At 39.0% G+C, this 25,702-nt stretch overlaps 1 protein-coding gene across 1 annotated transcript in view; it reads left to right on the forward strand.

The window, feature by feature from the left end:
- Positions 1–25,702, forward strand: part of FRAS1 (Fraser extracellular matrix complex subunit 1) — a 680,896-nt gene that overhangs the window by 187,387 nt on the left and 467,807 nt on the right. The window contains exons 4-5 of the mRNA XM_089676214.1: positions 1,917–2,009; positions 24,777–24,936. Coding sequence (XP_089532340.1) covers positions 1,917–2,009; positions 24,777–24,936 — 253 coding nt within the window. The remainder of the gene's footprint in view (positions 1–1,916; positions 2,010–24,776; positions 24,937–25,702) is intronic.

Genomic DNA, 25,702 nt, shown 5'->3' on the forward strand with positions numbered 1-25,702 from the left:
GCCATGGGTTGCAAACTTCTTGATAATGTTGCGCACTGTGGACAAAGGCAAATCTAGTTCTCTGGAGATGGACTTGTAACCTTGAGATTGTTGATATTTTGCCACAATTTTGGTTCTCAGGTCCTCAGACAGTTCTCGTCTCCTCTTTCTGTTGTCCATGCTTAGTGTGGCACAGACAGACACACAATGCAAAGGTTAAGTGAACGTCTCTCCTTTTTATCTGCTTTCAGGTGTGATTTCTATATTGCCCACACCTGTTACTTGCCCCAGGTGAGTTTACAGGAGCATCACATGCTTGTAACATTCTTATTTATCCGCAGTTGTGAAAGGGTGCCAATACTTTTGTCCAGCCCATTTTTGGAGGTTTGTGTGACATTATGTCGAATTTGCTTTCTTTCCTCCCTTTTTTTGTTTTGTCCCAATACACACAAAGGGAATAAACATGTGTATAGCAAAACATGTGTTAATGCAATACGTTTCGTGAGAAATACATGATTTCCTGGAGAAATATCAAGGGTGCCAACAATTTCGGCCATGACTGTATATATATATATATGCCTCAGAGTTTGGAAACCTGACCATCACACCCCTATGTGAGCATTTTTCCATGTATCCCTACCTGAATCAACAGTTTGGATCAGGTAACTTTGCAGGGGGCATGTCAGACTGCGAGAGTTCTGAATCTCTGTGCTCCGTATGGGAGCTGAGGTAGGACTCTCCTGCTTATGTCAGCACAGGGCAGCATAAAGATAAACTCTGGGTGAATAGCTTAATACCTGAGCTGTTTTGCCTGCCAAAGAACTTATATTTTTGTCTGTCTAGTCCAAAGAATGGATGAAGGTAAAAACCTTGAGCCTTTACAACCATGTTAAAGTAGAAGTATAGGCAAAACTTTTCTCTTCATTTTGTATAGAGTAAAGGAGGTGTATAACCCCTGTTAGTTTATTTTTCACCATCTATGTCCCATTGGGGAGATTTACGTTCACATCCTGTTCCATAACAAAAACAGGAAGTGAGGAAATCTTTGCAAATTAAAGAAATTTCTTTGGGACCCCCAAGTCAATAGAACTAGTATCCAAATTGAAAAATTTCCCTTCTGCTACTTTTCTGGGGGCAACGCAAAGTTTGGATTTTCTTTTACTCTGACTTTCGATTATAATGGTAAACAGGACAAATAGAGAGGGAGAATTTCCTTACTGGGGGAACAGACAGCAATAAAAACTGAATAGGTGTTTCATCGCCACTTTGTCCAAAAAAAAAAAAAAGGTTTTGCCTTTAGTTATACTTTAACATTTGTGTATTAATTTATACCTAGAAAAACATTTACAAAACAACACATTTAGCACACCTCAACATATGGGAATCCTTTTGCAGCTACTTTAGGCATGGGGAAGGCCATTTTGTGAAAGTTGTATTACTGGTTAAATAATCAGTAATACAGAAAAAAAACAGAATTAAGCAGTTACAAAAAGTTTTCTACCTGTAAGACTGAGCCATCTGGGAAATTTTAAGGTGTGAATTTTACACAGAGCAATTTTAGATTTTACAACCTGCATCAAACTCAAATTTGTTTTATCTGCAGTAAATGAAATCCAAATGTGTTATATATTATTTCTGTGTAGTAAGAACGTGAAAATATACAAAACATAAGAGATAATGCATTTTTAATTCCCCTGGCTCAGAATGATTTACAAATGTTTCAAGGTATACTGCACAATGCACTGTGTATTACATTATATTTTATTATATTATATGCTTTGCACTTTTGCAACTGCATTCAGCACACCAGCCTAGCTTCTATTATTTTCAAGATCACTTTAGATGAAAAAGTTATTTCCCAAAGATTGTTTGTTATGCTTTTATTTCAGAGCATACATTGTAAAGCTAGCTGAAAATAAGTTTTTGTTGTTATTTAGGGAGAAGTCTTTCGAATAGAACATAATAAGTGCTGTCCAGAGTGTGCTTCAAGAAAAGAAGGTGCTTGCCAGTATGAAGGACAGGAATATGCTGTAAGTGCTGTTTTTTGGTTGTATACTTTAACTATCATGTTGACGCTTGATTTTATAAAGAGAGCCTGATGTCAGTACATTGGCAACACAGTGATCAGCAGGGGTAAAAGGGATCCATCTTGTCCTGCACATTACACCTTTAAAGAAGAATTCCAGGAAAAAAAATGTTCTCGTGCAGTGGGGCTGTGTCCGTATTGCATAGGTTAACTGCCCGTTTTTGTCTAGGTGTGAGGAGAGTGGAGATACACTTACCTAATGCACCAATCCACTGAGCGCAAGACCTGTCCCTGCCGTTCCTGCTCCCCATCACGAGAACGGTCTTGTGACTAGACTGTTCCTGATGCCATCACTCCCATAGACTGGCTCTGGACGTGAGGATGGCAGGAACAGTCCAAAAAAAATTTTCATGGAGTTCTGCTTTAAAGATATATTTTTTTCTTGCTTACCACCATGCCACCTCATTAGTGCCCATCAGTGCTGCCTATCAGTGCAGCCTCATCAACATACATCAGTGAAGGAATAAAATACCTGACTGCAAAATTTTATAATAAAAACAAAGAAAACTTTTTTTTTTAATTTTTTGCTCTTTTTTTGTTTATAGTGCAAAAAAGTAAAAACCCTAGTGGCGATTAAATACCGCCAAATGAAAGCTCTATCTCTGAAAAAAATTATAAAAATTTTATATGGGTACAATGTTGCATGACTGCGCAATTGTCATTCAAAGTGCAACAGCACTGAAAGCTGAAAATTGGCCTGGGCAAGAAGGGGGTAAAATTGCCCAGTAGACAAGTGGTTAAAGAAGGTTTTGCATAACCACAGACTTTTGTGGGAATGCAAAGTTCATCTGACATGAATAAAAGCTGATCAACGCAGGCCCTGAAGGCAAAAACCACGCAAGAAATCCATGTACCTATCCAGCTGCCAGTTCCCTGGAATCTTCACTCTCTTGTAGATCCGCTAACAGAATATTGTGCTATTTCCTGTGGTAATGTAATGGACCACAGCTTATGGCAGGGGAAACAGGCATTGGACACACCCTGAAATGTGTTAAATGCTGAAGATTCTGCTAGCTGCTTTCCACTGGAACAAGCAAGTATAAACACTTTTCTTTTGCTGGGTATACTTTTCATTTTTTAAATCATACTAATCTAACTAATCACACTGAAAGAAATATAGGGGGGTGCCACTGCTGACCTGCTTCTAAAAACACTAGTTATTTTCTGTCTCTGGCATCAGTACTTCAAGATAATAACTATGTTCAGGCATGCAGGTTGGTAAAGACAGCATGAAGGCAGAACCTTCTCTATATGCAATACTTGTTTTCTTGTTTCAGGTCAGTGAGTCATAAAACACTCAAGTCTTTGTCATCATGAGAGTCAGGGAAAAAGCATTCTCAAAAGAAGTGGTCAGCGTTGGTTAGCAGCAGTTCTACAGACTTATCAGAGTGCTGTCTACCTTAGTTCAATGTGTAAGCATACGTAAATGTAGGCATGCAGTCAAACACACAGGGATTTTGACAGGTGAGATGTCAGTGCTTTACAGGTGTCAACATATCAAGTAGCCAGCATTGTTTTATAGCATAGGTTAAAATTGAAGCCAATAATACTTTACCCACCCAAATGTGAAAATTGTGCTTTTTTGACCCCACTGTGGAAGGCGCAACCTTTTGTGAATCTGTAGTGTGTGCTTTCATTGGAAGTTAACAAATTGTTTTTATTTACCTTTTGAAATTGTAATTATTCTTTGGTCGAATCCAGTGCTTGCCTTAGGGAAGTGCATTTATTGTATTCTAATTACATGCATTCATCAAAATCTGATTTTAGCATTTATATGTTTGAGATGAGTACAATTAAACTGTTTTCATCAGAATGCCTGGAGAACAGAGGAGAACAGTTTTCTTGATTATAAACTAACTCTTCCTGAAAGACATACCAGAAAGGACTGCTAATAATACACAGAACTCATGGGCCTGTGCCTATGACAGTAGGGTTAGAAGGGAGAGCAGCAAGTCCCAAAAATGTACAGATTCTACAGATAACTTTTTCCTAATTTTTGTTTCTTTCTTCTGTCCACCTCTCGTCACTTGTGTGTCACTAAATTCAAAAAGAACTGTAAACTTGGGGGTTTACTTTTCAAAACAGCAAATACAGTAGATCTTGAGCCTCACACACAGTACATCCATTGACAGCAAGATCCCAAAAAACAGGTCTTAAGATTTTATTACGCTGGTACAGAGTTCCTTTACTACTCTATAATATGTTTCCAGAGTGCTCACCCCTATGCTGGAGGTATCAAGAACACAAGGGATCTTTGTTACACATATTTGGTCTTGCCCTGTGTTGCAGGGTTTTTTAAATGAAATGAAAGAGGTTTTCTCCCAACTCAATGTTATATGGTTGGGAAATGACCCAGCGGCTGTCCTTCTCCATCTCATGCACCTGTCAATGAAGTGCTGAAAACAGTCACTCTGCTCACTAAAACTCTCCTCAATAACACTCTTCTCATTAAAATTATGGAAGTCGTCTTCTGTAGTAGCAGAAACATTTTGACCTGCTAACCCATTACACCCTATTCTATTGCTTAACTCGAAGGGTAAGACAACAATTATGGGGTAAGGAGACAACTTTGCTCTATTTCCGTCCCTAGCTTTCCCTGCTCCCCCTTCCCCCCTTTCTTCTAAACTATGGTTCTTTTGTTTTGTGGATACTCCTAATAATCCTGCCTGAACCTATTGAAATGGGGCCCTCCTATGTCACCACTTCCCATTTTGGGGACTCATTAAAGTATGAAGGCATAGAGAAGGCAAACAAGAACACATTTTTAGTCATCAGGGGGGTCCTTGTATGTACTGATTTATTTGATCACATTCACTGTAACTAGGAATAATGAAACTTTCTCTCCTTTCTCTTTTTTAGTGGTCTGTACATTTAAAGAGTATTTGTGCATATAACTGAGATGCTCTAATTGCATAATTGCTCTAATTTTCTTACATTAGGTTTTACTAATATAGTCAAAAAATGCAGCAAGGAGAGCTTGTAAAAAGAACATCATTATTTCAGTATTATACTGTAGGTAGACCTGTCATGATTTGCAGAGCAGTTAAAGAAGAACTGCAGGATAGGCAAAAGAAATCACCAATTAGTACACCTTCCTACACAAAACACTAAACAGTTAAAGAAGTACAGCCAAAAGCTCTGTTCTGCACTCCTGTGACCTATTTTCAGCTGACAGCGGGCTGAAGTCCACTGTCGGCTGATGTCACTCAGCTGGTCCAGGCTGGGGATCCACCCCAGAGTCTGAAGAAGCACCTGGCTCAGGCTCTCAGCGCTTCCAATGGACACTAGGGGGGCTCAGAGTGGAGAGAACTCAGCGATCAGCAGTCATGTGATCGCTGAGTTCTCACCCTTAGAGTCGATGGGAGACAGGTACAGCATTGGACCAATGCTGCATCCACCTAGGTAAGTATAAATGGGAGAAAAAAAGCCCTACTTCTCTTTTAATATAATTTAAATCCTTACCATTTAGGAAATAAGAATTTTCATGGCCTCATCTCTGTAATTTAAAAGATAACAGCATCTGCTCTGCCAAGGAGTTGTAACAGCAGGGATTACATCATATTCTCTCCTCTCTCTCTGCAGTAAAAAGAAACTACAATTCCCATCAACCACAGGGAATTGTAGTGAATGTGGGTGGATACACTAGGCCTGCACATGTTGGGTGTGTCTGAGAGCCCTGGTCCACCCACCACTGCAAGTGAAGCTAAATGACATCACTGCTTCCTGGAGAAAGGATTACAGAAGGGATGTGCCAAGACCAGTGGCTGGGGGAATAGATGACATAACAGTCACTAGTCTTACAAACAGAAAACCAAAGAGAAGTAATGGTTTGATTTGAAAAGGAATAGGCTAATTCAGAGCAACTACTACAGTGAACCAGAAGATGGCTGACATATTCAGTGAAGGTAGGAAATCAGTAACAAGGACATGTAAAGACATTTTTGCCCGGAGTTCTGCTTTAGTTATAGAAACTTATGCCCTGTAAAGATATTTTCTAGAATCAACATATAGCTCATGATTTTAATTTGTTATATAGTCTGTATGTGTCATGAATCATGTCATTCTAAAAAAAGAAAAAAAATCAACATCTGTTAGCAATTTGTTATTTGCTCAGGTTGAATTATGGAGAGAAGAATGAAACAGTTGTATTAGTATGAGTTCTGTATTTTACATTACAGCCCCAGGCAGGTGCTCAGCAAAGAAAGGATATGAGACATTACTGATGCTAGTGTAAGTCTCAAGCATTCTGTCAGGAAGAAGATGTAAAGTGGCTGGTTTCTATATTTTAAAGTGTATTTGTTACCTACAGTGCTCAGCATAAATGAGTACACCCCTTTTGAAAAGTAATATTTTAATCAGTAGCACAATGAACACAAGACCAATTTCCAAATGTTGACAAAACTGAGTTTTAAAGAACATTTGTTTAGCTCATTACATGAAAGTAAGGTTAATAATATAACCTAGATTACAAAATCTTCCGTTTTAAATTAGTTGATGCAAAAATTAACACACCCCACAATAAAAACGACTCTCTAGTATTTTGTATGACCTCCATGAGTTGTAAGGACAGCACCAAGTCTTGGAATGAACAAGTTGGCGACATATTGCAACATCTATCTTTTTCCATTCTTCAAGAACAACCTCTTTTAGAGCTGGGTGATGCTTAGCTTGTCTCTTGAGAATTCCCCATAGGTGTTTGATTGGGTTCAGATCAGAAAACATACTTGGCCACTGAATCACTTTCACCCTGTTCTTCTTCAGTGATTCAACAGTGGCCCTAGATATGTGTTTTGGATCATTGTCATGTTGGAAAAGTGCACGATGACAAAGGGCACAGAGTGATGGTAGTATCTTCTCTTTCAATGTAGAGCAGAACATCTGTGAATTCATGATCCCATCAATGAAATGCAGCTCTCCGACACCAGCAGCACTCATACAGCCCCACAGAAGAACACTGCCACCACCATGTTTCACTGTAGGCACCATTCATTTTTCTTTGTACTCCTCAGCTTTGCGACATCATACAGTTTTGAAGGCATCGGTTCCAAAAACATTTATCTTGGTCGCATCACTCCAGGGTACAGAGTCCCAGTAGTCTTCTTCTTTTTCAGCATGGGCCCTGGCAAATTCTAGGCGGGATTTTTTGTGCATGGGCTGTAGGAGAGGCTTCCTCCGCATGCCATTCCTGCGCAGTGTGTGCCATATTGTGTCACGGGACACAATCACCCCAGTTTGGCTTGCTACTTCTTTAGCTAACTGCAGTGAACTTGCATGGCGATTTTCTTCAACCAGCATCAGATGATGCTCCTGTCGAAAATGTTCACTTCCATGGACAGCCTGGACATCTCTGAGATGGTTGAAGTTCCATCTTTGTTAAATTTTTTTATCACTTTTGCTACAGTATTCTGACTGATAAGGAAAGCTTTGATGATCTTGTAGCCTTCACCTTTCTTGTGTAAATAAATTCTTTTCTTTCTCAGGCCTTGTGACATTTCTCTTCCTTGTGGTGCCATTGCTGACAACATGGGTTTTCTTTGTTAAGTAACAACCTTTTATAATCAACTGTCTGCTGGACACCTGTTTGATGAATTGACTCACCTGTAGTTGAATTCTTGGGTTTCGTTGTCTAAAATGTAGCTTTGTTCCTAAGACTTTCATTGGGTGTATTTATTTTTGCAACATGATCTTGAATGAACTTGTTAGGAAAAATACTTTTTTGTGTGTGCAAATTAACAACTCTTGTTTGCAATCAACGGCCCGCATTTGTGGGAGTATTTTGTATTATATTGTCCCGTAGAAAAAGTTCATTCTGAAAGGAAAGTAAAGGTTTTCTGACAAATCTGTTGGGGTTTATGCTGAGCACTGTATGTTTCAATGGACACAGGCAGTTTTAAAACCTAAAATTATTTGCAGCACTCCCTCGCCCCATAATTACATGACTGACTCATATATATGCAAAATATGAATATATGAAAACATGAATATATGCAAAACAATATATGCTAATATACATATATTCAAATTATCCGAAGGGCTGAGTGCCTATGAAATCTGTGTAGACAAATTAAACTACAAGATGGCCGCATTCAGGAGACAGGTACCCTTTGAAACTGAACTCAACCTAGGCAGAATTACTGGACTAGAGCAAAAAGACTGCTTTTTAATGGTAACAGGCATGTTTTTCTTCCATTGTTTTTTTTTAAATTATTCTAGTTGCTGTATATTGTGACATGTCTGGGATGTACTCATGCAGCCTTGCAAAGTTATTGAAAGGTCCACTTTAATGTGTGAACCCTTCAAGATTAAACTAGCACAATAAATGATTGCAATAAATGTTTTTCACACAGATGTTATCTTGTACAATGGTTATTTGTCCCTTCTTATTCATTGCTCACCAAGCAGCTTTCCATCTTCTGGTTTCCAAAAGCCTTTGTCATACGCCTGTTTGAATAATCACACATTTGTCAGTAAAGGTTTTCAGAAGTGACAAATTCAAAATAAAGGATATCAATAGACCTGCACGTCACAAGCAAACAGCTGGTATGCTCAAAGCACCTTTTGTACTGTCAATAGCAAATTAAATGATAATTTATTATTTTTATATAATGTTTTCATTTGAAAGGGGCTATGAATAACAACCATAGCTTGAAAAACCTATGTTTAGATCCGTGTTCACTATTAATGAACACAATTTGTTCTATATATTTCTTAGTTCTTATTAAAAGTTATTTTTGTACTGTAAAGGCAAAAACATAGAACCATAAAAAGTTTCAAGTACATTTTGTTAAAAATATCATGTAAAAAATTACTAACATGCTTTTAAAAAGCCAGAAGTTCATCCAGTTAAACCTAAAAAAAAAAACCCAGCTACATTGACAGAGTATTCCACATTTTACCAACATAAAATGCCTGCCTGCAGTTTCCAGCTTTTCAGAAGGAGAGGAAGTTAGTGAAGCTTCATTAATGGTACTTATAATTGGAAGAGATGTGTGCTTTGCTTAGAACAAGTGTCCTTGAAATATGTGTACTTCCAAATATTTTATTATCAAGGTTTTACAGACTCTGCTATGTGTTATTTGATAAGAGGCATTTTTCAGCTGGTAAGGACATACCTCCCAAGATTTTAAAATATCATTCACAAGCATTTAGGATCTGCTCCCTACATACTCAGGTTCTGTTTCAAATTGGCCATATTTGTCCAAAAAAGAAAGGGGAAGACTGTTTTTTATCGTTCTCTACTTACCCAAGCCTATCCTTCCCCCTCTTCCTATCTCTTTTTTTGTTGCTCCCCAACCAGCCCCCCCAGCCCATCTTTCCCCCCTCTTCCTAACCCCCCTTCTTTGCCATCCCCCCTTTTTTTGTTTTTTTTCTTCTCTACTTGTTTTGTAGGTGTATTATCTTACATGTTTGCATTAAACCAGAAAATTGTGGTTCTTCTAACCAGTCAAACGTTTGGTGACCTGCACCATGATTGATGAGTACTGACTTTTTTTTGATGGATTGGCAGAGTTTCTTTCTGTTTCTGCAGATTGAATTTGGCACTGTACTATGATTCTTTCTGACCACTGTGGGGGCAGGGACACGGTCATGTGATGTGTATTTCTTTTTGGTATTGTTCGACCCTGTGTAAGGATTCAAGAAAAAGATTAACAATTTAAAAAAAAAGGGGGTGGGTGGATGTTCATTCTAAATAGGATTGGTGAGGCTCCAAATGCATCTGTCCTGTTCACAAAGACATTTCAAGTAGTGCAACGTATACAGCATCACTTGCAACAACCTGGCAATTTAGTGATTAAACACCTAGACATCTAGTTAGAAGGGTCTGTTTATAAATGTTTTCACACAGGATTCACACAACTTTCACCCAATATTCATATTTTTCTTGTTAGATTCTTGTTTTCTTTTCAGGACAGTTTGAGCTTTCATTTAGTGGTAAATGCTAATAGATATCTCCAGATTTTGTTTTATTATGAAATGAAAACTGGCCTAAACCCCTGACAATCTTGGTGATATCACATATGTGTGTTTTTTGTTCTTGTACTTATAGTAGGGCCAAGAAACAATAGTATGCAATTTGTTTTGTGTTTTTTTTCCTACCTAAACACCAAATATAAAGCCCTCTTTTTTTAACCTAAAACACTGACACTCCTTGATGCTAATACTGCCAGTAACTGACTCCAGCTCTGTGTAGAGAGAGGAGGTTAAAGTGATTGTAAACGGGGGGGGGGGGGGGGGGGCTGAATCATGGCTCAGTGAGCGGCACAGCTGAGGAGCTCTGGACGCCAATCTGTGTCCATGCTCTAAGCTGATTGGCGCCTACCTGGGCCCTGGTGTCGAGCTGTCGGTGGGTCGAGGGTCCGCTGACTGGTGCTTCACCAGGAGCTGGTGCAGCAGAGGTGCCTGAGCGGCGAAGTTGTCCGAGTGATGTCCTTGGCTTGTCCCCTGGGTCCCGCGAGGTCAGCAGAGAACTGACGGGGATTGAGGACCGGAGGCCGGAGAAGAGGCGAGGACCCCTGGAAGACAGAGGGAGCCGAAAGTGACTGGAGACTGCCTGTGCAACGGGGGCCTTAGAACCTGGAAGTAGGGGGGAAGAAGGAATCGAAGTCGGTGGCTATCATATAGAGAGAACTCCATAGTTCCCTTGCAACATGCCACAATATTTTTTTTACCAAACCTCACCTCAGGAGACATCACCAGTTACCCCAAGACCCCTGGCTTGAGGGGGACCCCCCAGCAGGTGAAGTGCAGCAAACACTACAAACCAAGAATGGCTGGAACAGCAGCACACACGCAGCACGCAAGTGAAGGGTGAGTTGCCGCAATTCACGGGTAAAAACCTTACAAAGAACTGTCATTTTCTACAATATACTAGTATATAGAGAGATTGCTGTGTGGGAAGAGAAGAACACAACTAGGGATCTGGTGGTCTTGGGGACTGGAGGGGCCATTCATCATGTACCGCATATTATCTAGTATTGATCATTTCAAAAAATAAAGAGACTGTCTGGGGCTAATAGCGATAGTAAAAGAGGGCTTTCTTGGGTGCAGTTTTCCTGATATTTAGACAAAGAGGAAAACGAACTGTAAAGTTCTAGAATAAATGAAGAGCAGATCGACTAAAGGGGGGGGGATCCAAAACCCCACAATCAAGTGCAAATACTAGCACTATAAGAAAGTACTTGCTTTCACAAGAAAAAAGCCCTGAGTCGCAAACACGCGAGAATCACTATGAAGGACCAAAAAAATCTGGCGGAGATCAATCCACATTTTCATTTGGAATACTGGAAGAGAACCAGGAGAAAGAAAGGTTAAATAGGGAAACTGCCGGAGAACAAGGAAATATGGAACAGCAAGGACTCACGTCACAATTACTTTTAAAAAATGAACTGGCGGAAATGTTTGCGAAATTAGAAATGTTCATGAAAAATTAGATCAGGATACTTTGCGCTGACCTGGGTCAGATTTTAACCAAATTGAAGAAGCAGAGGGAAAAATGGAGGGATATGCACAACATATTAATAATCTGGAATTGCAGGTGGAGGAGATGATGCAGAAAGTACAGAGAGTCATTATTTAAAGTAGAAGATCAGGAGAACCGCAACAGAAGGAACAACTTAAGGATCAGAGGACTACCAGAAGAAATAGGACAGGAAGAGGCTTTACTGCAGAAAATGAAGAGAATCTGCAATTCAATCATGGGAAAACCAGTGACAAATAAATTGTAAAACGAGAGAGTGCATAGGGTTAGATGGCCAAAAGGAATATTGGCAGAAAGCCCCAGATATGTGATTATTAGGTTCCATAACTTAGGAGATAGGGAACGAATATGGAAAGGGTTATGGGATCGCACTGAAATAAAATATGAAGAAAAACCCTAGGGAGGGTACAGGGATTTTATAATGAGAGAAGGAAGAATGTCCATATCCTGTATCTGCTTTCACCTGAAGGAAAGCCAGCAGGTCAATGTAACTATAGTAGAAATTAGCTTTATTAAGTTTATGACCTACAACGTGAAAGGGCTGAACTCCCCAAAAAAGACATAAGATACTCAGGAAAATCCATCAATACTGTCACATACCTGATTGGAGACTGAAATGACGAGGTCGGCCTCACTTGTGTTCCACTGGAAGTGGAGCAGTGGGTTTCTAGGGACCAGGGGGACAAGAGCGCCAGCAGATGTTGTTTGCAGCTCTTGCAGCTGGAGGCTTTGGAAGACTGATGAACCTCCGATTCAGGAACAGTTGTGATATGCAGAGCTGATATGGTAGGTCGCCAGGTGTGCACCAGAGTAAGACAGGAAGCTGAGATGGGAGACAGGAGTAATGTCATAGGAATAGCCGGGGTCATCAACGGGCGGACAGCGAGGTACCAAATCATAAGCAAGCCAAAGTCAGGGGCAGAGCCGAAGTCAGGAAGTATCAAGCAGGAGAGTAATCAGGTCAGGAACAAGCCGGGTCAGCAACAAGGAAATCACACAGGAAGGAGAACAGGTAAAGACCAGTCAGCACTCAGCACATGCAGAGGCACCTTTTAAATTGTCCGTCTGGCGCCAATCTTCACCGTGCGTGTGTGCGATCGCGCATTCCTTTGGGCATATGTACTTCTATTTGCTAATCGTCTCCCAGGGATTCCCTTACAATTACTCTATAGAAGTAACAATTCTTCAAGAAATACATTTAACTTAAGATACAAATGTCAAACTATACTCAAAGTATTATCCAGTGTGGTATTATGCTGACTCACCAGTTAAAGAGGCCAAAGGTGTATCAGCTGGGCTCTCAAAAAATTAAAATTTTTCCCTGGAAGGTAGACTGGAAGATCCAGAGGATCGGTTTCTATTTCTCTGGGGAATGTTACAAGGATTGGAATATACACCAGCTAATATTTATTGTCCGAACAAAAACCCTGTGATATTCTTAAAGGGGGTGCTAAGGAAACTCTGAATTTAAAAAGGGAAGTCTGGTCGTGGCTGGAGATTTCAGTGTGTGTTTGGACCCTCAGCTGGATGCGTCATCATGTACACTGAGAGAGGGGGGTAGGAAATTGAAATTATTGAAGAGATTATTATATAAATATCAACTGGCGAATGTGTGGAGAGTGAAACATCCAAGAGAAAGAGATTATACCTTCTTCTCTCATGTGCATGGTTTGTATTCAAGACTGGACTATATAATGATAGAACATAGACAGTTGGAGTCATTGGTTAGTTCCAACATAGAGGTCATGTCCATTTCTGATCATTCTCCCATCACGATGAGACTACAAGTAGGGGGAGGCGAAGATAAAACAACCATATGGAGATTAAATGAAATGCTCATACAGTATCCCAAAGTAGAGAAAAGGTGAAGACTGGAAATTGAACAATTTTTTGAGCTCAATGAGACTAATGAGGTTTTGGTAGCCACAGTCTGGGAGACACATAAAGCTTACATTAGGGGAATACTGATCTCGATAGGAACAGAAAAAAAGAAGGAACGAGGGAAAAAAATAAAGATGGTGATGGATTATAAGTTGGAACAGCTACATTAAAAAAAAGAATGGAACAGATGTATATCACAAGATAATACTTAAAAGAGATGAGTTAAAAGATCTTATGGAACAAGAGTCGAGGAGGATATGTAATAGGGTCTCAAAGGAAAGATATCAGTGGGGGAATAAACCTGGAAAATACTTAATGAGAAGGTTAAAGAGTAAGAAATCCAAAAATTTTATAGAAAAAATTAGAAATGGGAAAGGAGAAGTAGCGTATGCTACTTCTGATATTGCTAATAGGTTGCAAAAATATTATAGTAAACTTTATGATGTGAGCTGTAGTGATAAAAAGGAAATGGAAGAGGAACAGAAAAGGATTAGGCAGAAATATGTAAGTGAGGTGGAGTTGTCACGATTAGCGCAAGAACAATTAGAGACCCTTGAGAACCCTATTACCCCGGAGGAAATGAACTTAGCCTTGAAGAACATGGTTGGAGGTAAAAGCCCAGGGCCAGATGGATATACAGTGAGATTCTTTAAAAAATGTAGAGATCTTCTTGTCCATAAAATGTGTAGACATATGAACGCACTGGGGGAGGGGTTGGAAATGAGAGAGGAGTCACTGCAAGCTCATATAACAATTATTCTTAAAGATGGGAAGGATAGCTCACAGTGTGCCAGTTATAGGCCTATATCATTATTAAACATAGATACTAAACTATATGCTAAGGTGCTGGCAACGAGACTGAAGGACTTGATGGCGGAATAGGTACATCTGGATCAGGTGGGCTTTATCCTGGGAAGAGAAGGTAGGGATAATAGTTTGAGATCCTTGATTCTTCTATAAGGAGCCAAGAGAGAAAAAGTGCCGGCAGTACTTCTATCGATTGATGCCGAAAAGGCTTTTGATAGGGTTAATTGGGGATTCTTGTTTGATACACTAGTGGCACTGGAAATAGGGCCTAAAATGTTAAAATGGATAAAGGGACTATATAGTAACCCGTCAGTGGCGGTCAAGGTTAACCATTTCAATACCGGGCAATTTTACACCTTCCTGCCCAGGCCATTTTTCACGTTTCAGCGCTCTCACATTTTGAATGACAATTGCGCGGTCATACAACATTGTACCCAAACTAAAATTTTATCATTTTCTTCACACAACTAGAGCTTTCTTTTGGTGGTATTTAATCACCGCTGGGGTTTTTATTCTTTGCTAAATTAACAAAAAAAGACCAAAAATTTTGAAAAAAAAAACAAGTTTTTCTTTGTTTCTGTTATAAAAGTTTACAAATAAATAATTGTTCTTCATAAATTTAGGCCGAGATGTATTCTGCTACATGTCTTTGGTGAAAATAACCCAAATTAGGATGTATTATTTAGTTTGTAGGAAAGTTATAGAGTTCACAAACTATGGTATAGATCTGAATATTGATCAATCCTGAAGTACTGACAGCCAATCTAATTTCTTGAGGTCCAAGAATGTCAGAATAGTACAGATATCCCCCAAATGACCCCTTTTTGCAGAATAGACAGTCGGATGTACTTCATAAGAGGAATGGCAAGTTTTTTGAAGTTGTTTTTTTTTTTGTCATAATTTTTCGGAAAATGAAAAAATTAAAAAAATTATTTTCACTATTTTTTTTTTACATAGTGCAGTACAGTGTCATCATATAACTGGCATGGCGGTCAACAGGGACACTGACTGGTGACAGTATGAAAAAGAATATATATATATATATTTTTTATTTTTTTATTATTTTTAATTTTTTATTACTTTTTTTTTTTAAGATTTTTTTTCATATTTTACTATGACCAAAGTAGTACAATGTTACCATAGTAACATTGTACTACTTTGGGGAAGTGATCAGTAGTTTTTTTTTTTTTTTTTTTACACACAACTTGCTTATAGCAAAGAATTACTTTGCTATAAGCATTTACCTGAATGAAATCGATTCATTCAGGGTTTTTTTTTTTTTTTGTGCTTAGCTGTGATTTGGCCACAGCTAATCACATGACATGTGCATGTGACCGGCTGTGACCATTCACAGCTAGGCACTAGTATACAATGGATGGCATGAATGAAGCCATCCATTGTATACAACTGTCATGTGACCTGCTGTGATTCGTCACAGCAGGTCACATGGTACCGGCAACGGGGGCCGGTACTCAGATCTGTCATCGGCCGTGTCCGCGGCTCTGCAACCGCGCGAACTGCGCATGTGCGGGAGCACGCCAAATGGCGTGCACTCAGAAAGCTGAAGCATTTTTGCGGCCGCCAAACGGCTATGGGCTGGGCGGCTAATGGTTAACTGATCTCTTTCTCAGTTTTTTTGAATGTGCAACGGCACTAGACAAGGATGCCCCCTTTTTCCCTTATTGTTTGTACTGTCTCTGGAACCTGTCCTGGCAAGGGTAAGGTAGATATAGTGGGAATAAAGATAGGTGAAGTAGAACATAAGGTAGGCAGATATGCAGATGATATGTTGTTTTAAATTGTTAATTCCAGAATAAAGTTGCCTAACCTAATGAGAGTAAATTAAAACTACGGTGAGCTATCAAACCTGAAAATAAACCCGGTAAAATCAGAAATATTAAATATCAAACTTTTAATGTCAGAAGTTGAGTTTACAAAAAGAGTTCCCATTTATCTGGAGGGAGAAAGAAATAGGTTACCTTGGAGTAGAATTAACCCCCTCAACAAAAGGTATATATCAGGCAAACTATATCCCCCTAATAGATTAAATTAAGGAAGACTTGAGGAGACTTTCAAAAGAAGGAGCCTCTTGGATAGGACGTATAAATCTGTTAAAGATGGTGATAATGCCAAAAATCTTGTATAAGTTCCACATGCTTCCAGTTCACCTTCCAGGTTCTTTTTTTGGGGTAATAAAAAAGATGACTATTAAGTTTATATGGGCAAATAAGAAGCCGAGAATCAGTTACGAGGTCTTGAGTAGAGTAAAAGGGAATGGGGGTTTGGGTTTACCCAATGTGAGGAATTATTATCTAGCAGTGATTTTATAATGAGTAGTAAAACATGGAAGGGATTCTAAGTAAGGCACAGCTAGAGAAGATAGTATGGATACCACATTGGATGTTTCGCACATTGGATGTTAATAGTAATTCACTGACGAGGAAAGTTTTGAGTATATGGGATAGAGTATATAGTCAAAAAGGATGGAAATTTGATTCAATATTGACTCCCTTGGTGGGAACAGAGTATACAGGGAAGGATAATATTTGCACATTTGAAGGATAAGAATGCATATTTGAAGGATATATTGAATCAAGGGAAATTGCACACTTTTCAAAATTTTTTATATTGGGGTAAATGGAAATATGTATATGTGAATTTTTTTTTGCAATTCAGTCTTTTTTGTACTAGAAAATCAGATAAAAGTTTAAATAAAGAAAAAAAAAATACTTCTACTAACTGATACAATGACACAAATTGACACACCAACACTAGCTGACATGCCAACACTATCTGACACTACACTAAAGCTGGTCATTTTTGGATAGAAAATAATTCGAGCACAAGCGCTCTTCCAGCACAAACACTAGAACACACAGTATGTGCAGCTGCCATGTTTAAAGCCTACTTCTTGGACACCGCATATATGGGTTAGACAGTCGTAAAGGTGTTAAAAATATTGCCTAGCCCCTTTTTATACAGTATCACATATATGCTGTTTCTTTTACTAATTAGGTTTCTATAAATTATATTTAACCTGAGACCTTGCATCACAGTTAAAGGTTAGACATTTGCTTTCATGCTGCGTTCGCTCCTCATTATTGTCCAGCATGTGGTGATATTTATATTAAAACCAGAGAGATAGATTTTTATAAAGGCCTTCTTATGAAATATATGAGAGATTAGTGAGGCATCATTGTTTATCTCTCATAGATATCAGGTCAATGCAGGTTAGAGTTATTATTTCCACATGACCTACCTTTAGATGAACACTTTGCCCCAGAAGCTGTGAGGCTGGGAACTTGGCACAGTGCTGCAGAGGTTGTCATGCAGGTCATGGAAACAGCCCTAATCACTGCTGTGAATGTTATCCTCATGCTGCTAAGGTCTGTATGCAGCAGCTTTCGGAAGGCCCAGCACAAGGACCATTAATCCTTCTGTCAAGAAAAGTGTATCCAATTTAATGAAAGGGTAAGGTGACTGTAAACGTCACCTCCTCTCTTATCATGGAGGCATAACACACAATTCGTGCTGGAGAAATAAAGGCCACTGTTAATTACTGCCAACCAGCACTACCCAATACTGCTGATGGATTTTTTTAACCCCGTACTTTTAGCACACTATTGTCTTTTTTTACTTTTTAGTTTAAGCTTGAATACATGTCAGGGTACATGAAAAAGATACTGATTAGATAGTATTTGCAATACTAGAATTGGTTACTGTTTTTTGTTATCCTTCAGTTTAGGGAAAAGGAAGTTTACTAGAGGATGCTGGCAGTAGTCTTATAGACTTGAATTCAGCTGTATGTGTTTCAGTGTATACAGGTGAAACTCGAAAAATTTGAATATCGTGCAAAAGTTCATTTATTTCAGTAATGCAACTTAAAAGGTGAAACTAATATATGAGATAGACTCATTATATGCAAAGCAAGATAGTTCAAACCGTGATTTGTCATAATTGTGATGATTATGGCTTACAGCTCATGAAAACCCCAAATCCACAATCTCAGAAAATTAGAATATTACATGCAATCAATAAAACAAGGATTGTACATAGAACAATATCGGACCTCTGAAATGTATAAGCATGCATATGTACTCAATACTTGGTTTGGGCCCCTTTTGCAGCAATTACTGCATGGAAGCTATCAACCTGTGGCACTGCTGAGGTGTTATGGAAGACTAGGATGCTTCAATAGCGGCCTTCAGCTCTTCTGCATTGTTTGGTCTCATGTCTCTCATCTTTCTCTTGGCAATGCCCCATAGATTCTCTATGGGTTTCAGGTCAGGCGAGTTTGCTGGCCAATCAAGCACAGTAATCCCACGGTCATTGAACCAGGTTTTGGTGCTTTTGGCAGTGTGGGCAGGTGCCATGTCCTGCTGGAAAATGAAGATAGCATCCCCATAAAGCTCGTCTGCGGAAGGAAGCATGAAGTGCTCCAAGATCTCCTGGTAGACGGCTGCCTTGACCCTGGACTTAATGAAGCACAGTGGACCAACACCAGCAGATGACATGGCTCCCCAAATCAACACAGACTGTGGAAACTTCACACTGGACTTCAAGCATCTTGCAGTGTGTGCCTCTCCATTCTTCCTCCATACTCTGGGTCCTTGGTTTCCAAATGAGATGCAAAAGTTGCTCTCATCAGAAAAGATGACTTTGGACCACTGAGCAACAGACCAGATCTGTTTTTCTTTAGCCCAGGTAAGACGCTTCTGACATTGTTTGTTGTTCAGGAGCGACTTGACAAGAGGAATACGACATTTGAAGCCCATGTCCAGGATCCGTCTGTATGTGGTGGCTCTTGATGCACTGACTCCAGCCTCAGTCCACTCCTTGTGAAAGTCCCCAACACTTTTGAATGGGTTTTTCCTGACAATCCTCTCCAGGCTGCGGTCATCCCTGCTGCTTGTGTACCTTTTTCTTCCACACTTTTCCCTTCCACATAACTTTCTATTAATGTGCTTTGATACAGCACTTTGGAAACATCCACCTTCTTTTGCAATTACCTTTTGAGGCTTTCCCTCCTTATGGAGGGTGTCAATGATGGTTTTCTGCACAACTGTCAGGTCAGCAGTCTTTCCCATGATTGTGATTCCTACTGAACCAGACTGAGAGACCATTTAAAGGCTCAGGAACCCTTTGCAGGTGTTATGGCTTAATTAGCTGATTAGAGTGGGACACTTTGAGCCTAGAATATTGCACCTTTTCACAATATTCTAATTTTCTGAGATTGTGGATTTGGGGTTTTCATGAGCTGTAAGACATAATCCTCACAATTATGAGAAATCACAGCTTGAACTATCTTGCTTTGCATGTAATGAGTCTATCTCATATATTAGTTTCACTTTTTAAGTTGCATTTCTGAAATAAATGAACTTTTGCATGATATTCTAATTTTTCGAGTTTCACCTGTATATGAAATAAAAAATAATTGTGTATAGATATAAAAACAGTATAAATACCTTTATTCTCCTTTTTTTAAAAGTGATTACATTCCCTCTGTTCTCAGCTGCATAGAGAGCTGGGGGAGGAGAAACAACAATACACTGAGCATCCCAGGGATAGGAGGGGAAGGGGGGCAAGTCAGGACAATTCTGATCATTGGATGAGAGCAGGCTGAGTTCCCAGCATAGTAAGATAACTGAAATGTTGGGTTTACATGTTCTTTAAGCTTACACCCATATGAGGGCCGTGTTTTGCCTGCATGGAATGCACAGGTGTTTTGTGCATCCACGTGTAGGCAGTCCCTGTCATGTTAATTGAGTCACAATTTGACATTCATGTGGGTGCTTGTGGGTTTTCCCAAACTGCCACTGTCTGTGTTTTGGGACAGACACCCACACTGGAGCAGAAGTCAAATTGGGAGCAGTGTCCATGCAGCCACTGCATCTCAATTGACTTGAATGTGACTGCCTGCCTGCCTGGGGGTCCACAAAACTCCTGTGCATCCTGTGTGTGCTAAAGTGGTCCTCACATGAGTAAACGCTTAAACACGCCCATGTTAGCAAGGCCTATCAGATCTCGTTGTCAAACATGTTTACATTTTGATCACTAAATGTTAGTAAGCTATTTTGAAGGTGATTTTAAGTGTACAAGAATATTTGACATTTACATGCGATCTTACAGTTTATGTCTATATAGTAACTTGGACAAGGTCCTACTTCTTACAGCCCACTTGTTAACATCAGTGGAGCCTTTGCTGCTCTGTTAGTCCTTGCATTTGTTAGAATAAATTCAACCATTAAAATAAAATATTTGTATTTTCAAGAGTTTTTTGGATCAAGATCTTGATCTCCATTACCTGCAGCCTTTTATATAATCTCAATAGGGCTATCTTCATGCATCTTGCTGCCCTAAATGATGGCACTTTTTTGTACAAGGTCCTCTTACAAGGACCGTTCCAAAAGTTATTGGTCAAACTTAGAAGAATGTTTCTGATGTCAGTGAGTAATATTATTTTTTTAAAAACTCTCCTCCAATGTCTGCACACTTAGACCAATTGTGCTCCAGTGCTCTGAGCCCTGTCAAAAAGAAATCTGAAGTTTGGTGATCCCAAAAAAGTAGTCATGGCATCAATGCCGTCTTCGTTACTGGCAAAATGAACACCAGACAGTTACTTTTTTACATTTTTGGAAGTAATAATCTGATGGTGCAAGATCTGGTGAGTATGGTGAATGGATAACCAGAGAAAAGCAACAGGAATGGGTGGCATCCATTTCCACAGCAGATCAGTGTGGCGTCCTGATGGACCAAGAGCATACTATGTCTTTGGCCTAGACTCCCTTCCAGAGCATACCATGTCTTTTCAGTTTGATGGCATCATGCAAATGATGAATGAAGGTTTCATAGTAGTTGTCGGTGATAGTCTGTCCTTTCTGCAAATAATCGATGAGCAGCATACCCTCGGAATCCCTCTAAATCTTCTTTGGCAAAGGGGAGGATGTGTGTTTCCACTGTTTTGACTGAGATTTGCTCTCAGTTTGGAAGTGTCACTCCTTTCACATCAGGCTGTAAACTCTTAGGACACCCTTCATACAAACTAGCAAACTAGAGAAAGGAATTTTTTAACATCCCTTGTACTTTTGCTTAAAGTATAACTACAGGCAAAACCTTATTTAGCTTTGGATAGAGTTATGAGGGATTAGAGAACCTGTCAGTTTTTTTCTATCTATATTCCCAGTAGGGAGATCCCCCCTCACTACTTGTCCTGGTGACCATTATCACAGAAAGTGAATGTAAATAGAAAATCCTTAATTTTGGGTTGTCACCAGAACAAGAGGACCATAGGAGTCTTCTATTGGAAACACTATTTCTGGTAACCTTGATAATAACCAAAGATTTCTCTCACTTTGGAGGGATTTCCTCTCACTTCCTGTTGTGGCTACGGGGCAGGAAGTGAAGTGAAATTTCCCCATTGGAAAACATGATAAAAGAAACTCCCCAGTGGAAAACAGATGGTAAAAAAAACTAAAAGGTCTAATCCTCTCTTATGCTAACCAAAATGTATAAATTGCCTTTAGTTCTACTTTATTTCAGCAGTACATCACTAGAAGTTATAGAAGTGGAAAGAAAGGGCTTGGTGTCCTTTGTGTGGTTTGTATCCTAGCTGCTCTAGTCATTGGCTCGTGAGTACCATTTTGGTAAAAACAGACCTGCATCTCATTCCTTGTACTACAGTAGCAGCAAGGTTTAATGCACATCTGTCTTCTCGTGCTGTATTCTATAGGTGCAAATATCGCAATATCACAATCTCTGAATGGTATTAGAAGCTGGAAGCTAGTGATGTAATAAAATGTACATAAAACAGGTACTGACATGTTGAACTGGCCAACCCTTTCTAAGACCTTGAGTGGAAAGATAAGACTTTTATTTTAAAACATGAAAATGGACCATAGAGAATTGATGCAATATAATCTTGTGATTTCAAGCAGATAAATAAAAACATTTGGCAGCTCTGTGGAAGCTATTTATTCAAAGCTGATTCATCTAAAATTTATTTTAGTGCTAATGCATCTAGAGGTTTGGGTTTCTATGTTACTTTTAAAGATTTTAGTTTATTATGTATCAAAATCAAATACTGGTGAAGCGCTTCCAATATGACATAACAAATCAAATATCATACAACCTCATAACATAACCCTTTATCATAAACAGATCCCCCCAGTTTTCAGTATCCTTTTGTGAATGTGCAAAAAAAATAAAAATAATATATATCCTCTTAAGAGCTATATACAGTTGTGTTCAAAATAATAGCAGTGTGTTGAAAAAAGTGAATAAAGCTCAAAATCCTTCTAATAGCTTTTATTTCCATACACACAAATGCATTGGGAACACTACACATTCTATTCCAAATCAAAACATGAAGAAAAATATGTCAAATTTGTGTTGTTCCTTTAAATAAAATGAAGAAAAGTGAATATTAGACTGTTAAAAAAAAAAAAGCAGTGTTTGTATTCTTCTTTACAAACTCAAACATTCACTATATAAACTGAAAAATGTTTGAATATTTTGCTTTCCTTTGAATCACTTAATTAATATTTAGTTGTATAAGCACTGTTTCTGAGAACTGCTGTACATCTGTGTTGCATGGAGTCAACTAACTTCTGGCACCTGTGAACAGGTATTCCAGCCCAGGATGATTGGACTACATTCCACAGTTCTTCTCTATTTCTTGGTTTTGCCTCAGAAACTGCATTTTTGATGTCACCCCACAAGTTTTCTATTGGATTAAGATCCGGGGATTGGGCTGGCCACTCCATAACGTCAATCTTGTTGGTCTGGACCCAAGATATTGCACGTTTACTGGTGTGTTTGGGGTCGTTGTCTTGTTGGAACACCCATTTCAAGCATAAGGCAGCATGGCCTCTTCAAGTATTCTGATGTATTCAAACTGATCCATGATCCCTAGTATGTGATAAATAGGCCCAACACCGTAGTATGAGAAACATCCCCATATCATGATGCTTGCGCAACCATGCTTCACTGTCTTCACAGTGTACTGTGGCTTGAATTCAGTGTTTGGGGGTCATCTGACAAACTGTCCCAAAGACCCACTAGACCCAAAAAGAACAATCTTACTTTCATCAGTCCACAAAATGTTGCGCCATTTCTCTTTAGGCCAGTCAATGTGCTCTTTGGCAAATTGTAACCTCTTCAGCACATGTCTTTTTTTCAACAGTGGGACTTTGCGGGGGCTTCTTGCAGATAGCTTGGCTTCACATAGGCGTCTTCTAATTGTAACAGTACTCACAGGTAACTTTAGAGCTTCTTTGATCTTCCTGGAGCTGATTGTTGGCTGATTGAGTTCTTGCCATTTTGGCTATTCTTCTATCCATTCGAATGGTAGTTTTTAGCTTTCGTCCACTTCTTTCAGGTTTTGGTTGCCATTTTAAAGCATTTGCGATTATTTTAGCTGAGCAGCCTATCATTTTCTGCACTTCTTTATACGTTTTCCCCTCTCCAGTCAACTTTTTAATCAAGGTATGCTGCTCTTCTGAACAATGTCTGGAAGGACCCATTTTCCTCAGAATTTCAGAGAGAAATGCACTATAACCAGAATTGCTGCCTTCCTTCCTTAAATAAGGGCAATAATTGCCACCTGTTTTTCAAAGAATGAATGACCTCACTAATAGAACTCCACACTGCTATTATTTTGAACATGCCCCTTTCAATTAGTGATTCAATTACACAGAATCAGCAGCATGCATGTCATGACTGTTGGATTTCTATTACTCTACTACACCTGCTAGTAAATTATTTGCCATGTAGAAATATCATTTCTACCAAAAACAGTGATTGATCAGGTTAGTGATGTCTGACTGCTATTATTTTGAACACAACTGTATATATATATATATATATATATATATATATATATATATATACATATACAGTATAGCTCTTAAAGCATAAAAAAAAAAAACAAAATGTATAGTCCAATGTGAGAGTCTCATACACCAACCAGTCTTTATGCAATCTTCAATCGATATATTAATTCTTGTCAGAACAACAAAATGACTTTCTTCAGCGTGAACAAACAACACCGTGCCCTTCACCACACCTCATGGGTATCTCAGCACCTTATATCATGGACCCCACTGCAAAAGGAGGGTCAATTGCGCTTTCGTATTAGAGACCACGATCTTGTTCAGCATTCACTTGGTCATTACCGATCTCCCAGGAATAGATATATTAAAAGGAAGCAAAGAAACATCCAATAGTGCAGACTGCTAGTTTATTTCCATAAGAAAGTTAAAATTCCACTCTCATTTTAAAAAGTTCATAGAGGCATTTCACAGGCTATTAGCATACTTGACTTTTCAAAATGGCATCTAAGCTTTGCCCAGCGTGATGAGCTCCCTGCTGCTGACGCGTTGTGCCCCAGTCTGCTATCTCAAAGGCTCAGGCTAGTCAACAACACCATACTCTTATATATTTTAAATTATGTATTATGACACCAGAGCTTGACATTGCATGCAAGTTGATTTAAGATAGTCCATCTACTAGAAATGCTAATTATACTTTGTGTTATTGTTGTTGCAGCATGGCACGCAGTGGGCACCATCCAAGTGTACTATGTGTTCGTGTAAGCATGGCAAGGTATCGTGTGCCACCAAGCCTTGTCCCAAGACACATTGCGAAGAAGAAGAAGTAGGAGTAGTGGCTGCAGGAGAATGCTGTCCTTTATGTTTTGGGACTGGAGGTGTGTAGCATTCATTGTATAGATCTATCTGTGTGCCCAGCTTAAAAAAGTAATTATTTGTTGCAACAGAACAAATTCTACATTTGGAAAAGTTCTATTTTTTCTATGGTTAGTAAAAACAAACTCAGCAAGGTTTACAAGAAAAGTAACCAATCAACCAATCATTTGTTATTTAATAAGTATTAAAGGTAGAACTAATGTAAAAAAACCAAAACAAAACAAAAAAAAAACCTGTGAGCAGTCAGGTTGTTTATTGCAGGTGAGACATGTTATATCTCTCTTGCAATAAAACAAACTTACTTACCCATTTTCAATCTTCTTTAGAATGTATTCTTAGCTGTGGGTTCCCAGATTAGAGTACATTCTCAGCATTCCTTGGTGCTGGAATGAATGAACTCCTGTGCTTGCCCCTGGCTGGCCAATCAAGACAGCCAAAGGCCCTGCACCCAGAAAAAGCAGAGGAGAGGATGTCAGCACTGGGAAGAGTATTTAGTTCTGCTGTAGTTCTGTTTAAATACAGAACATAAAAATGTTGTCTCCTATTGGCCAAGAAAAAAGCAATCCAGGATATGAGAGAGCAGCATAAATTTAACTAAATATTGCTGCAACTAGTGGATGTGTATGGGGTCTGACCAGATTTAGATGAAGATGTCTGCTTCAGTTGCACGCAGGAAAAAAGCAAGGTTTGATTTAATTTGATTTTGGTTACATTATTGTGTATATGTTTTTAATAATATATATACACACATATACAGTGGATATAAAA

The sequence above is a fragment of the Staurois parvus genome, unplaced genomic scaffold (genome assembly GCF_062004578.1).
Source record: "Staurois parvus isolate SC_StPar_1 unplaced genomic scaffold, SC_StPar_1.0 ptg000013l, whole genome shotgun sequence".
NCBI lineage: Eukaryota > Metazoa > Chordata > Amphibia > Anura > Ranidae > Staurois > Staurois parvus.